The sequence below is a fragment of the Pan troglodytes genome, chromosome 21, assembly GCF_028858775.2.
Source record: "Pan troglodytes isolate AG18354 chromosome 21, NHGRI_mPanTro3-v2.0_pri, whole genome shotgun sequence".
Classification (NCBI taxonomy): Eukaryota; Metazoa; Chordata; class Mammalia; order Primates; family Hominidae; genus Pan; species Pan troglodytes.
Genome location: NC_072419.2, coordinates 55,232,732 through 55,248,727, shown reverse-complemented (window position 1 = coordinate 55,248,727; position 15,996 = coordinate 55,232,732). Strand labels below are relative to the sequence as shown.

At 43.7% G+C, this 15,996-nt stretch overlaps 1 protein-coding gene across 7 annotated transcripts in view; it reads right to left on the bottom strand.

Annotated features, from left to right (window-relative positions):
* Nucleotides 1-15,996, bottom strand: part of ARFGEF2 (ADP ribosylation factor guanine nucleotide exchange factor 2) — a 113,414-nt gene that overhangs the window by 64,722 nt on the left and 32,696 nt on the right. For 3 of the 7 annotated variants that reach the window (XR_010154276.1, XM_016938086.3, XM_016938089.4), the window contains 4 exons: nt 7,773-7,841; nt 5,643-5,794; nt 2,408-2,538; nt 323-557 (listed from right to left, as the gene is read on the bottom strand). Coding sequence is in view for 6 of the 7 variants with exons in the window: in XM_016938086.3 (XP_016793575.1) it covers nt 323-557; nt 2,408-2,538; nt 5,643-5,794; nt 7,773-7,841 (587 nt within the window). In the remaining variant the exon portion in view is untranslated. The remainder of the gene's footprint in view (nt 1-322; nt 558-2,407; nt 2,539-5,642; nt 5,795-7,772; nt 7,842-15,996) is intronic. The other 4 variants (XM_016938087.4, XM_063803089.1, XM_063803090.1 and 1 more) reach the window with 2 other exon arrangements.

Below are 15,996 nucleotides of genomic sequence, written 5' to 3'. Positions count from 1 at the left end.
GCCTGCCTCAGCTTCCCAAAGTGCTGGGATTACAGGCGTGAACCACGGCGCCCAGCCTGGGGGCAGTAACTTTTTATAAAAAGATATTCTCTTACTCATTCAAAAAGTTATGATTTACTGGGGTGCCAGCCGATGAATATGCCATTTACCCTCCCTGCCCCTGCCCACTTCTGAGTTCCAGGATGGTAAGATATGAAACATTTTCACGAACCATTTTCCTAATGCTTAGTGTAATATTAGCAGCATTCTCAATATTGAGTATTATTATTAATGACTAATAATAATAGTAAATAATGAAATGAAAAAACTTTGGAATCCGTACCTCTATCTGCATTTTCAAGTGCATTTTAAAGTTTGAAAGAAGAGTAAGAAAAATGGCAAGAGAGAGCTCAAAGACATCAGGCACTGAAGAGACGCCGTTTTTGGACAAGGCCACACAGAGATATTGCTTGATTGCATTGATGAACATCTCGTGAGTCCTGAATACGGGGCCAGCATTTTGCAACACAGAGAGGAGCAGCTGCAGGGAAACCACCTTGGAACGCAGCTCATGGGATCTGGCAAAGAAAATGAAAAACCACAACAGTGCTAAAAGAAAAAAATGTCAAACAGTATGTTTCTTGAGAAGGCCTTGCTCCTTTACCAATGAGCAGAATTTTAAAGAATTAATAGCACCTAAATGTCAGGAGAATGAGGGCAGATGGCATGAGTTGGGTCCTTCTGGAATTGCAGGCCCTTTGAGAACAAGAGCTGCCAACTCCTATTTGTCTCTCTCCATCACAAAGTAGAGAATATAGCAGGAGCAAAGTGTCAACTGATTCTGGAGAGCGAGTTCTGCAACTGTACTGCAAGAATCAATGACTTTACATCACTTGTGGGAGGCTGAGACACCTGGCTCACCCTGTTTCACACACCATGAAGATGGCGCTCTTTATCCACCTACCTCACAGCCCTCCCTCCCCACTGCCCAGGCCGGAGTTCAGGTATGGTAAGAAATGGTACATTTTCATGAACTATTTTCTTAACACTTATTTTTATTTTATTTTATTTTATTTATTTATTTTTTTTTTTTGAGACGGAGTTTTGCTCTTTTTGTCCAGGCTGGAGTGCAATGGCGCAAATCTCGGCTCACTGCAACCTCCGTCTCCTGGGTTCAAGCGATTCTCCTGCCTCAGCCTCCAGAGTAGCTGGGATTACAGGCGCCTGCCACCATCCCCGGCTAATTTTTTGTATTTTTAGTAGAGATGGGGCTTCACCATGTTGGCCAGGATGATCTCGATCTCTTGACCTCATGATCCGCCCGCCTCGGCCTCCCAAAGTGCTGGGATTACAGGCGTGAGCTACTGCGCCCGGCCTATTTTTATTTTTTAAAATTTATTGTTGCTCTGTTGCCCAGGCTAGAGTTCAGTGACACGATCTCAGCTCACTGCAACCTCTGCCTCCTGGGTTCAAGCGATTCTCTTGCCTCAGCTTCCCGAGTGGCTGGGATTACAGGCATGTACTAGCATACCCAGCTAATTTTTGTATTTTTAGTAGAAGTGGGGTTTCATCTTGTTGGCCAGGCTGGTCTCGAACTCCTGGCCTCAAGTGATCCACCCGCCTCGGCCTCCCAGAGTGCTGGGATTATAGGCGTGAGCCACCGCACCCAGCCTATTTTCCTAATACCTATCACAGTATTAGCAGCATTAGTAATAGATGAATTGAGGATTATTATTAATGACTAATGACAGGAACAATAGAGATAATTTATAAAGTACAAGGCCCCATACTCAGGACAACCCCAATATTTCATTTAATCAATCCTGTAAGATGATTTTCCATATTCCCATTTTTCAGATGAGGCTTGGCAAGTCATATAGCCAAGGAACTGCTCTCAAGTGGAGGATCCAAGATCCTAAATGCAGCTCTTTCTGGCTCTGAAGTCTCTGCTTTCTTCACTCCACAGCGCTGACATCCTTGTAGTAGTTTGTTTACTACAAAGAAATGTTTGGCTTCCCTGTGTCGAATCTGGGGCTTACATCTGTATCGATGAAGCAGAGGTTTCCAACAGAACAGGGAACTGAGGTTTGCAGGCATCCTGTCCCTCCACACCCCACATCAAGAGATTCAATCCACTAGCTAGTAAAAATGTGTTTTTTATGTGTTCAATAAACAGACTTTTTTAGCATTCATATGCCAAGAAAAGCAAAACTGGGCAAAATCTTGGTTGGTGGGGATACAGAGACAATTCCATATGAAAGGACTCTAGAGACTGCATGAGTCTGAAAAGTTGTAAAACCGTTCCTGCACTTACACTGACAAAGAGACATGACACTGAAACTTCTTGGAACAAGGGAAGTGTGAAACACAGTACCATGTGCTGCTGGATCATTGGACTGAAGATGGCCAAGAACTGCTGTCTGCTTACTTTGGGTCTGGAGGGCCTTCACCAAGGGGTTTCATGGACAGCTTGCACAGGGAGCGGAACACAAGGAAGGCATCCTTCTGCAGAACGTGGGAGAACCTGGCAGCCACTTGATGTCCTTGTGCATCCGATTCCTAGGATCAGAAACAAACATCAGCTGGGTGTGGTGGCACCCACCTGTAGTCCCAGCTACTCCAGAGGCTAAGGCAGGAGGATCCACTGAGCCGAGGAGGTCAAGGCTGCAGTAAGCCATGATGGCACCATTGCACTCCAATCTGGGGAACATAGTGAGACCGTATCTCAAAAAATAAAAAGGGAGAGGGCAAAACAAAAGCTAACTCTTATCAAAAATTAGAAATGTAATTATCTCTTGGAAATTCAAATTCTTCTATTTAATAGAGAGATGAGGGATGTGGGGGAGGGAAGGATATGACAAAATAGGAGCTATGGAGAAGCCATCACAGCAATTCTACAACCTTGTTCCTTGTTCTTCAGAGTTGGTATGGGTGGTTTAAAATGAAAAATGATCAAAAGTTAAGCTGTAAAAAAACCAAAACTAATACAGGTAATTATACTAGCTTGGGTAAGAAAGATATTTCTAAGAATACTATTGTATGCCAGGTGCAATGAATGGCTCACGCCTGTAATCCCAACACTTTGGGAGGCCAAGGTGGGCAGATCAGTTCAGGTAAGGAGTTCCAGACCAACTTGGCCAACATAGTGAAACCTCATCTCTGCTAATCCCAGCTTCTTGGGAGGCTAAGACAGGAGAATCGCTTGAACCTGGGAGGTAAAGGTTGCAGTGAGCCAAGATCGCGGCACTGCACTCCAGCCTGGGTGACCAAAAAAAAAAAGTAAAAAAAAGAATACTATTGCAACTATTTCAGGATAAACGAGTAACAAAGGATAGGTATTACGAAATAAACTTTTTTCACCTAAAAAAAGGTAAATTACATTTAGAAGCAAAACATAGAAATAAAATTTTTTGGCCAGGCACGGTGGCTCACGCCTGTAATCCCAGCACTTTGGGAGGCTGAGGCGGGCGAATCACGAGGTCAGGAGATCAAGACCATCCTGGCTAACACGGTGAAACCCCGTCTCTACTAAAAATACAAAAAATTAGCCAGGCGTGGTGGTGGGCACCTGTGGTCCCAGCTACTCGAGCGGCTGAGGCAGGAGAATGGCATGAACCTGAGCCAAGATTGCGCCACTGCACTCCAGCCTGGGCAACGGAGCGAGACTCCAACTCAAAAAAATAAAATAAAAATTTTAAAAACATGTAGTAAAGATTAATATCCCCCACATATAAAAGTTCTCATAATTCATTAAGGAAATATGAAAACCTTCCTCCAAAATGAAAACAACATGGATAAGCAATGTACCAATAGATGCAAATGATAAAGAAATCTAAATGACCTTATTACTCATCATTAGAGTAGGAGCTTTCTCCTATCAGACTAGCAAAGATTTGAATAAAGGCTGCTGCCTAGTTTTAATGAGGGAATGGGAAAATGGGTATTGAGAGATTAAAGGTGGACAGGTATTCAAGTAGTACCTTCCCAGAAGACTGACTTGGTGTTAAATGTCAAAAGCCTTAAAACTTCCAACTCCCACTCTCTTTCATTCATTTACTTATGAGACATGATCTTGCTACAGTTATTTATTTATGAGATGGGGTCTCGCTATGTTCCCCTGGCTAGACTTCTGGGCTCAAGCGATCCTGCAGCCTCAGCCTCCTGAGTAGCTGGGAATACAGAAGCATGCTATTACACTCAGCTAAAACTTCCAACTCTTGAACCATCAATACTACTTGCAGGCATTTATTCCTAAGAAAGAATTAAGAGTTATCTATAAGGATATTCATTATAGAACCATTTCCTATGATAAAACTGGAATAATCTAAAAACCCAATAGGGAATTGGTTAATAGATTACAGTGATCCATACAGAATTTTACATGGCCATTAAAAATTTCTGTTAGTTCTACATATACTGACAGGGGAAGATGCCCATCATATAGTGTTGAGTAAACAAAGCAAATTGCAGCTTAGCATATAACATGAGTCCCTTGTATAGATTTCAGTGCGTCCTCAAGGGGGGGAAAAAAACATTTTTCTGGTTGGATACAGTGGCTCAAGCCTGTAAACCCAGCACTTTGGGAAGCTGAGGTGGGCAGACTGCTTGAGCCTAGTTCAAGATCACCCTGGGCAATATAGTGAGACCATGTCTCTACAAATAATAATAAAAAATTAGCCAGGTATGGTGGTGCATGCCTGTAGTCCCAGATACTCAGGGGGCTGAAGTGGCAGGATCATTTGAGCCCAGGAAGTGAAGGCTGCAGTGAGTCGAGATCACACCACTGCACTCTAGCCTAGGTGAGAGTGAGACTCTGTCTCAAACAAACAACAAGAACAACAAACCCTTATTCTTTTTATGTATAAAGCACAGATATACATGTAGCATATGGATATCCAGTTTATTGCTGGCATTACAACTTAACGGGGAATGATGATTAGGAAAAAATGTCTACAAAGTTTTCTTGGAGGAAGGGGCAATAATGAAAAAGATTGAGAAACACTGGTAAAAAGACAAAGAAAATGGGGTCTAGAGGGACACTCACATCATATTACTTCCTATTTTGAATGTTTATATTTAATTTTAAAGCAACTTTTAAGAGAACAGTAAGGCTATTTAAAAATATAATGTGGCAGACATATCTATGGGCCTGAGAAAATGTTCATAATATAAATTGTTTAAAAAGCAGGTTGCAACACAGGATACATACTGTATTATTCTATTTAAGTGGAAAAATACGTGAGATGGAGAAAAATCTAGATGGATGTAAGTAAGATGTTAACAAGGGCAATCTATGGGTTATGGATGGCTTTCAATACAGTCATACTGACTTTTCAATACAGAGAAGGAAAGACGGGTAACTATATATTTTATTTTTCTGTAATGAATGTATACTATTTTGAGAGAGAAGAAAAGTGGCAAGAAATTTAAGTATTAGAAGTCTGAGTAAACAGGGTTTAATAACGATGTTATATACCAAGCAACATTAGCATGTTCTAAGAACTGAACCTGCTAATACAAAGAATATCAGCCCAGGACTGTGTGACTAATAAAGGAACAGGGCTTGCTTATTTTAGTTGCTTCTTTTGAGGAAAGACTTAATTCTGCATCTTTTGAAAAAGTAAAAATGGCAATAAGTCCACAGAGGATGATCACCAACATACCAGATTATCTGCTGACGACAAGGACTGCCTGTCATCGGCTATCCCGTTGGTCTGTGAGTTTTCATCAACTCCTGGGGGAATAGCACATTCCTGGCACTCCAGTTCACCTAGAACTCTCTCAGGTTCTGTCAGACCATGCTTTTCCGCTGCTTCTTAAAACACAAGTACAAAGTCATAGCCAAATTAGTACTGTACTTACCCTAAAGGGCTGCCTGACACCAAAAAGAAGTTATCTGTGAACCTCCCAGCTGTTGCTTTTTCCCCTTTTCCTGTGCCACCAGCCCATGACTGACATAATCCTGGAAAAGCCTTGGCCAAAGTGATGCTTAAGCTTTACGAGTGTTTGTTATCCACAGCCCCACTGCCAGGGCCACAGCAATATACAATTCTCTCCAGATCAATGGTGCCTCCAGAACTGTGTAATGCAGCAGCCCTGCCCACCCCCATTCACTTTTGAAAAAGATTAGAAGCAGCTAAACATGAAAGGTACAGATTTTTTTAAAGTACCATTAATAAAGGAATTAGAGAAGAGCCAGTTATGACAGAAAACCTTAGTCACAGAGAAAAAATGTAAACCTGAGCTTCTTGGCAGCCATGTGAAAAAAGGGAAATAATTAAAATAAAGAATTAAACAGATTTCATCATTTAATGAAGGAAAGCATATCTGATGATCAGCAGAGCAATGAAACTCTTAAGAAAAATTTATAATGTGGTTCTATAAAGGGACATGAAACAATGAGAACAATTTTCAATAATAGCCTTACAAAGCATATTTCATTCAATAAATATTTATCAAGTGCCTATTATGTACCAGGCTCTGCAGTAGCGGCTGGAGGACACAAAGTAAACAAGACAAACATCCATTATGTGATGACTTCTTGTATAGACCCCAGAAACAAATCTAAAGGTATGAAATAAAATTTTTCTATTTTACAGGCATTTCTATAAGAAGTTAAATAAATAATAGAATATGTATATAGCTTTGTGGTACCTAAACAAAAAGATAGGGCTTAGAAAAGTGGCCTTCAAATCTTGACCTCTGTAAGAAATTAATTTATAAAACTGTATCCCAGTATAGACATGGGCACATAAGTAACTGAAACACATTTCATGAAACAATACTTAACATTATATGTGATACAGTCAGATCATTTGTACTCTGTTTCATTTTACTCTCTTTCATTTAAAAAAAAGCTGATGAAAACCCATTAAGATTTTGATTTCTGGACAAATTCATAATTTATTGGCATTGGAACAAAGTGTTCAACATACACCCACTGACCTGAGATTTTGGGCAGAAACAAAGAAAAAAGATCATCTAACAGTCATTCTGAGCCATACAAGTTTAATTCCACTGAAACCATACCATGAGGCACTTATGAATGAAGCCTAACAAAACAAAGCTTCCCTGTACACCTGATACCTGCTGACATGTGGACTGTCCCCTTGACACATCAATGGCTGGCCATGAAAACTCAGCTCCAATGGACATGGATCTCAGGGCTCCAGCCCACTCCTAGAAAAACCTGGACATCCCCTAATCTACAAGGCATATGGAATGGCCCTTGGCATCTCTATGTGGAGCATCTAAGCCTAACACAGTCAGACTATGTGTCTTTTTTTTGAGATGGAGTCTCGCTCTGTCACCCAGGCTGAAGTGCAGTGGTGCGTTCTCGGCTCACTGCAACCTCCACCATCCAGGTTCAAGCAATTCTCCCGCCTCAGCCTCCCGAATAGCTGGGACTACAGGCACACGCCACCACGCCCGGCTACTTTTTGTATTTTTAGTAGACAGGGTTTCACCATATTGGCTGGGCTGGTCTCGAACTCCTGACCTCGTGAATCGCCCGCCTTGGCCTCCCAAAGTGCTGGGATTACAGGCATGAGCCACCGCGCCTGGCCCAGACTATGTTTCCTAAACCCAACCCAAATGAGACTAAAATCAGTCAGTAAAAACAAGTCATTTTTGAATCCCATATAAAAGATGGGCAGACGTGGGAAGATTCAGTTTCCATGAGCTCCACCAGTTCTTAGGGCAGGGAAGAGGAAACTCCACCACTAAAATATTTTGCTGAGGACTTTTTGGAGGAATGAGGGAAGAGGAAAGGCTGGGTTGTCCTTGGTTCTTACCTTTAATGGCAGATGTGACTACATCTTCCAAGATGTCCTTCACCACCTCCTGGGCTCCGTCATCAGTCCCTACACACACATCCAAATATACAAAACACACGTGGGCATTTTCAGGAAAAACAAAGGAAGAGAGGAAAAGGAGACTATGGGGAGTTACATTTCAGAAGGCAAAGGGTGCAAATAAGTTCTCCCTAAGGCCAAATCTGATTGTGTCAATGGAGGACAACTTCCTTGAAATCTGGAAACTTAGGCAGCATCTGTTCTGCTTTTGAGGTTCCCTTTGTGGAACACTAAAACCCCACTGGCTTATACTACTCTCTTCCTTCCTAAGTCCCAGTGGCTCGGCCCAGGGCCCTCCCCACCACCCCCAACCTGGAGGCAGGAGCTCGATTTTATCCAGCCAGAGTTCCTGGCAGAACAAATGGAGCTTTCTCTTGTGCCTTAGCCTCGGGGACCAACGAGCCTTGGTAAATGACATGCCTTCTGCTGCTTCGCCTTCCCACACTGTAAACCCAGAATCTGGCATGAGATTTCCAATGTGATAGTTAAGGATTTACTAAACTTTTATGAAATTATTCTGTAAAATGTTAACTGTTTAAATAGAAGAGGTTCAGTATCTCTTACTCCCCCCGCCGCAGAAAACTAGCTCTGGGAAAGAGCTTATGTAAAGTAAACAGTTCTTGACCAGATGTTTAGAAGTAAACATTACTTTTTTTTTTTTTTTTTTTTTTTTTTTTTTGAGACAGAGTTTTGCTGTCTTGCCCAGGCTGGAGTGCAATGGCACCATCCCAGCTTACTGCAACCTCCACCTCCTTGGCTCAAGCAATCCTCCCGCCTCCTCACCACGCCCGGCTAATTTTTGTAGTTTTAGTAGAGATGAGGTTTCTCTATGTTGCCTAGGCTAGTCTTGAACTCCTGAGTTCAAGTGATCTACCACCTTGGCATCGCAAAGTGCTGGGATTACAAGCGTGAGCCATTGTACCTGGCCTAACATTACTCATTTATAAAACATCACGTTGACCAAAAAAGCCATGACCTTAAAAAAGCAAAACCAAAATAATCCTTTGACTGTGTATTAATGAGAATTTTCAACCCAGCCACCATTTTTATGAGTTCTATGCTTGATCTATAAGGTCCCGGAGGGCAGTGCTAAGTATTTTCATTTCCACTGGGCACTTAACACCCTGGAACTATCTACGTGGCAAACTAAATTAGTGTGGGAAATACTGATGTTATAAGCTTTTCCTAGAAGGCAAAGGGAACTTGAAATTAGAAAACCCCAGAAACAGTCACAATTGCTAAACTCACTTCTTCATCTAAAAAGGATGATTTAGACTAGATCACTGTTACTCAAACTTTAGTCATTCTCAAACCACCTTCATAGCTTTTGCCACATTCATGCACCACTATAATATTATATATTATTATGTATTTTAAATATACTGTTATGTACCACATAACAACGTTTGGTCAATGAGGAACCACATATACAATAGTGGTCCAGGAAGATTACAAATGGAGCTGAAAAATTCCTATCGCCTAGTGACATCATAGCCGTCATTATGTCACAGCACAACTTATTACTTATATTCGTGGTAATGCTGGTGTGAACAAACCTACTGTGCTACCAGTCATATAAAAGAATAGCACATGCAGTTCTGTATAGTACATAATAATTGGTAATAAACCACTATGTTATTAGTTTATTATTTATTTATTTTTTATTTATTATTTGAGATGGAGTTTCACTCTTGTTGCCCAGGCTGGAGTGCAATGGAGCAATCCCAGCTCACTACAGCCTCCGCCTCCCAGGTTCAAGCAATTCTCCTGTCTCAGCCTCCTGAGTAGCTGGGATTACAGGCATGAGCCACCACGCCCAGCTAATTTTTTGTATTTTTAGTAGAGATAGGGTTTCTCCATGTTGGTCAGGCTAGTCTTGAACTCCCAGCCTCAGGTGATCCACCCACCTCGGCCTCCCAAAGTGCTGGGATGACAGGCATGAGCCACTGCACCCGGCTAGTTTAGGTATTTATTATACTTTTTTTTTTTTTTTTTGAGAGAGTCTCACTCTGTTGCCCAGGTTGGAGTGCAGTGACACGATCTTGGCTCACTGCAACCTCCGCCTCCCAGGTTCAAGCAATTCTCCTGCCTCAGCCTCCTGAGTAACTGGGATTATAGGCGTCTGCCACCACACCCAGCTAATTTTTGTATTTTTAGTAGAGACAGGGTTTTGCCATGTTGGCCAGGCTGGCCTCAAACTCCTGACCTCAAGTGATCTGCCTGCCTCAGCCTCCCAAAGTGTTGGGATTACAGGTGTGAGCCACCGTGCTCAGCCTATACTATACTCTTTATTGTCATTGCCTTCTACTTATTTAAAAAAGAAAAAGTTAACTGTAAAAAAGTCTCAGGCAGGTTCAGGAGGCATTCCGGAAGAAAATATTGTTATTATAGGAGATACCAACTCCATGTGTGTTATTGCCCCTGAAGACCTTCCAAGGGACAAGATGTGGAGGTGGAAGACAGTGATATGAATGATCCTGACCCTGTGTAGGCCTAGGCTAATCTGTGTGTTTTGTGGCTTAGTTTTTAACAAAAATAATTTTAAAGTTTTAAAAACCTAAAAATTTAAGAAATAGAAAAAAAAAGTATAGAATAAGAATATAAAGAAAAAATATTTTTGTGCATCTGTACCATGCGTTTGTTTTAAACTAGGTGCTATTACAAGAGCCAAAAAGTTAAAAAAAATTGTTTATAAGGTAAAAATGTTACAGTAAGCTAAAATTAATTTATTATTGAATAAAGAAAATTAGCAGTAGTAGTAGTAGTAGTAGTATATTTTGAGACAGAGTCTCGCTCTGTTGCCAGGGTCGAGTGCAGTGGCACACTCTCGGTTCACTGCAACCTCCGCCTCCCGGGTTCAAGCGATTCTCCTGCCTCAGCCTCCTGAGTAACTGGGACTACAGGTGTGCACCACCATGCCCAGCTAATTTTTGTATTTTTAGTAGAGAAGGGGTTTCACTATGTTGGCCAGGATGGTCTCAATCTCTTGACCTCGTGATCTGCCTGCCTCGGCCTCCCAAAATGCTGGGATTACAGGCATAAGCCACCGCGCCCAGCCAGAAAATTAATTTTATAGGCTGGGCACAGTGGCTCATGCCTGTAATCCCAGCACTTTGGGAGGCCAAGGCGGGTGGATCACCTGAGATCTGGAGTTCGAGACCAGCCTGGTCAACAACAGAAACCCAGTCTCTACCAAAAATACAAAAATTAGCCAGGTGTGGTAGCGGGCACCTGTAATCCCAGCTACTCGGGAGGCTGAGGCAGGAGAATCACTTGAACCTGGGAGGTGGAGGTTGCAGTGAGCAGTGATCGTGCCACTGCACTCCAGCCTAGGCGACAGGAGCAAAACTCGGTCTCAAAAAAAAAAGAAAATTATTTTTATAAATTTAGGGTAGCCTAAGTGTACAGGGTTTATAAAGCCTGCAGTGGCATACGGTCATGTCCCAGGCCTTCACATTCACTCACTGCTCACTCACTGACTCACTGGAGTAACTTCCAGTCCTGCAAGCTCCATCCATGGTAAGTGCCCCATACAGGTATATCAGTTTTTATCTTTTGTACTGCATTGTGACTGTACTTTTTCAAATACTTACCACTGTGTTACCAAAGTGTACAGTATTCAATACAGTAACATGGTGTACAGGTTTATAGCCTAGGAGCAATAGGCTATACCATATGCCCACACCTACAAGCTATACATATGGTATGTAGTAGGCTATACCATCTAGGTTTGTGTAAGTATACCCATAATATTCTTTCGCACAACAGTGAAACTGCCTATGACTCATTTCTCAGAACGTATCCCTGTTGTTAAGCAATGCATGACTGCGAGTATTTACTAGTGCTCTTTAACTCACCTTAAGCAATAAAATTCACAAAATAACAGTTTTCATACATTAGTTATATTTTCTGAATGCATATTAAAATAAATAACCATTAAAATATAAAACGTTCTGGTGGGGCATGGTGGCTCATGCCTGTAATCCCAGCACTTTGGGAGGTTGAGGTGGGGAGGATCACCTGAACTCAGGAATTTGAGACTAGCTTGGACAACACAGCAAAACCCCATCTCTACAAAAAGTATAAAAACCAGCAGGGCACACCTGTAGTCCTAGCTCCTCGGGAGGCTGAGTCAGGAGGATCACTTGAGCCTGAGAGGCAGAGGTTGCAGTGATTTGAGATTGCACCACTGCACTCCAGCCTGGGTGACAGAGTGAGAACCTGTCTCAAAACGGAAGGAAGGAAGGAGGGAAGGAGGGAGGGAGGGAGGGAGGGAAGGAAGGAAGGAAGGAGGGAAGGAGGGAGGGAGGGAGGGAAGGAAGGAGGGACGGAGGGAGGGAGGGAAAGAGGGAGGGTGGAAAGGAGGGAAGGAAGGAGGGAGGGAGGAAAAGAAGGAGGGAGGGAGTGAGGGAGGGAGGGAAGGAGAAAGGAAGGAAGGAAGGAAGGAGGGAGGGAGGGAAGGAAGAAGGGAAGGAGGGAGGGAAGGAGAGAAGGAAGGAGGAAAGGAAGAAGGGAAGGAAGGAGGGAGGGAGGGAAGGAGGGAGGGAAGGAGGGAAGGAAGGAGGGAGGGAGGGAAGGAGGGAGGGAAGGAGGGAAGGAAGGAGGGAGGGAGGGAAGGAGGGAGGGAGGGAAGGAGAGAAGAAAGGAGGGAGGGAGGGACGGAGGGAAGGAAGGAGGGAGGGAGGGAGGGAAGGACGGAGGGAGGGAGGGAAGGAGGGAGGGAGGGAAGGAGGGAGGGAGGGGAGGAGAGAAGAAGGGAGGGAGGGAGGGAGGGAAGGAGGGAGGGAAGGAGGGAGGGAAGGAGGGAGGGAAGGAGGGACGGAGGGAAGGAAGGAGGGAAGGAGGGAGGGAGGGAGGGAGGGAGGGAAGGAAGGAGGGAAGGAAGGGTTCACTTATCATGACATCTCACCTCTTGTAATTTGGAAAACATATGACTAAATATTTCCAAGTTCCTTTCCAGTCCCAACCTTCTCTGATGCTATGATATTAATAAAATTATGGTGAGAGTTTCCAATCTGTATCATACATTCCAAAGTACACAGCACCTCATTTACATTCAACACCCAAGAAATATCAACTCATTTTATCAAAGAAGCTACAGCCTCAGTGAGTTAGACCAGAGGCTATAGAGTGGTGACTGGCAAGTACCTCTGCCTGTACATATGTATTGCTTAGCCTATGTGCTGCTTTTTAAAACTTCTGAATTAGCTGTCAACATTTAAAAACCAGGAGACTACTCACAAAAACCAGAATGGGCTTCTATTTAAAAAACCCAACTATGTGGCAACACTGGGCCACAACTGGCTGGAACCAGGTGAAGCTGCCCTCTTCAGCCAGGGCATGAACTCAGCTGATACCCTGTTGCCTCAGTCCTCACCACTCCCAATCGACTCCCTTCCCTTGGGGCCAAATGCGAGGTGCCATCACACTTGGACCACTGTTGTTACTACACAGTAAGCAGGAAAGTAACATGTCTGTCAAGAGCAGAGAAAATGGGAGGCTGACTGGGCAGGGTGTTTTAAGAACATCAGAGAAGGCTGGGCACGGTGGCTCACACCTGTAATCTCAGCACTTTGGGAGGCCGAGGTGGGCGGATCACGAGGTCAGGAGATTGAGACCATCCTGGCTAGCGCGGTGAAACACCATCTCTACTAAAAATACAAAAAAAAATTAGCCAGGCGTAGTGGCGGGCGCCTGTAGTCCCAGCTACTCAGGAGGCTGAGGCAAGAGAATGGCGTGAACCCAGGAGGCGGAGCTTGCAGTGAGCCGAGATTGCGCCACTGCACTCCAGCCTGGGCGACAGAGCGAGACTCCGTCTCAAAAAAAAAAAAAAGAACATCAGAGAAAAAATGTTCCCTTGTAGAAGTGAATTCAGCATGATGAATAACAGCGAGGGCTCTGGAGCCTGCATGCCTGGTCCGGGTCCCTGCTCTGCCACTTCCCACTGTGGGGACTTAAGTTACTTAACCTCCCCAAGCCTCAGTTTCCTTACCAGTAAACAAAGCCCTGTGAGAATGATACACATAAAGCATTTAAAACAGTGCCTGAAAAAAGTGAGCTCTCAAATGCTACTTTTTATTAGGCCTGTGTGTTTATATGTAGGTGCTTGTGTGAAGACATTTATGATGTCCTCATGACAGAAGCCTGCTGATTTCTGTCACCCGCCTGGCCCTGCAGACTAAATCCATAATGAAAATTTCCAAGGAATCACACTGCAAGTAGTTCCACTTAGTTAAAACCTTCACTATCTTTCATTCCTAAGGAGAAAAACAAAATTTCACGTCAGCATGGATCTCCTCTTTCCCTCACTGCAGTTTTTCCATTTAAATAGCATCAAGAGCAACATTTTTTGGAGGGATAGAGTATATAACTCATATTCCTTAATAGGCAGGATCCATAATAGTACTTATGCAAAATCAAAACATTCTCAGGCCAGGAAGAGCTAAGGAGAGTCAGAAAGCCCGAACACCAGCAGAAGGTTCCCGAAGAGGGAGCTGCTAAGGAAAAATCCCAGTAGAGGCCCCAAAGCAGGAAGACTCTACCCAGTAACTGTGGACTGCTTCCCCTGCTGACATGACAGCCTTGGATAGGTCTCAGAAGAGGCTTTTCTGGATGCTGTGATAACCACTACTAAGTCCATTGTATCTAAGTTTCAAGCATGCTGTGAAAGTGTTTGATAATTAAATCAAATCAAACCTTTGAGAGGTACAAAGAATCTACTTAAAAACCACTGGTTCTGCTGCTTCCCTGGGATATCACCACCACTACTGATTAGGCACCAGACCCTATCTGTTTCAGACTCTGCCCCGAAGCAAAATAAGAGGGCCACCTTGAATAGGCTCACATAGGAGAAACCTTGCTGCCATTCCCTCCCTAGCCAGCTGGAGAACACTCTGTGGCAGGCACTGCCAGTTCTCTAACTCATATCCTTCCTAACAGATCCTGAATTTTGTTTTGGGAGGGAATATGCCTACATTTCTCAGCCTTTCTTGCAGAAAGGGTGATCATGTGATGAAGTTATAGCCAATGAGGGGTAAGCATAAGTTATCAGGGGTGGCAACAAGCTCCAGAAGACTCCTCTTTAGAAGGGGGGTGACTCAGCTGGCAGAGTTCTTCAGTCCTATCTCTTCCTCTTTCTTCCTACCTGGAACAAAATGACAGGATCCTGAGCCATAAGATGACCCTAAGGATAGAAGTCACATGCTAAGAATAATGGGGAAAAAATGGGAGGAGTCTGAGATAAGGCCTCCCCACATCCCTGTTCTCTGTCCAGTTAAATAGGGAGCATGGGGGATGGTGGGGCGGTAAGATTCATTCAATCAACAAACTGAGTGTGTATGTGTCCAGCACAGTTCCAGGCATTTGGAACATATTGCTGTCTAAAACAAAGATCCTGGTTGGGCGTGGTGGCTCACGCCTGTAATCCCATTACTTTGGGAGGCTGAGACGGGTGGATCACCTGAGGTCAGGAGTTCGAGACCAGCCTGGCCAACATGGTGAAACTCCGTTTCTACTAAAAAATACAAAATTAGCCAGACGTGGTGGTGTGAGCCTGTGGTCCCAGCTACTCGGGAGGCTGAGGCAGGGGAATCACTTGAACCTGGGAGGCAGAGGCAGAGGTTGCAGTGAGCCAAGATCTCACCACTGCACTACAGCCTGGGCAAGATGGCGAGACTCATTCTCAAAAAAAAAAAAAAAAAAAAAAAAAGATGCACAAAGTGAGCTAAGAAATCCACACAAACACACAGGTAATTCTACACAGTATCTGTAAAAATGTACACACACTGATGTCTGATGCTGGGAGTTAAAAGTCAGAATCCTAAAAACAAACTTTAACTCCTGGCCTCAAGTGGCCCGCCTGCCTTGGCCTCCCAAAGTGCTGGGATTGGAGGCGTGAGCCACCACAGATGTTCAGGTCTATTGGTGAATTCTCTTCATCTACACAAATAACACGGGAGGCAAATTATCCTAGGAAGGCTGTGGGGGGGATTCCCAGTTAATTAAATTGGAAAACATTATGTTGAATGCCGAGTCAGCAGTACAGTGAGTGTCCAGTTAGGGTTGGCCATGTGATGGTGATTACTACAGGACAGTCTGTGGGAGAGCCCCATGGTTGTGTCCAACATCCATGCACTTTAGTAATATGTAAAAATAATAGCCACAG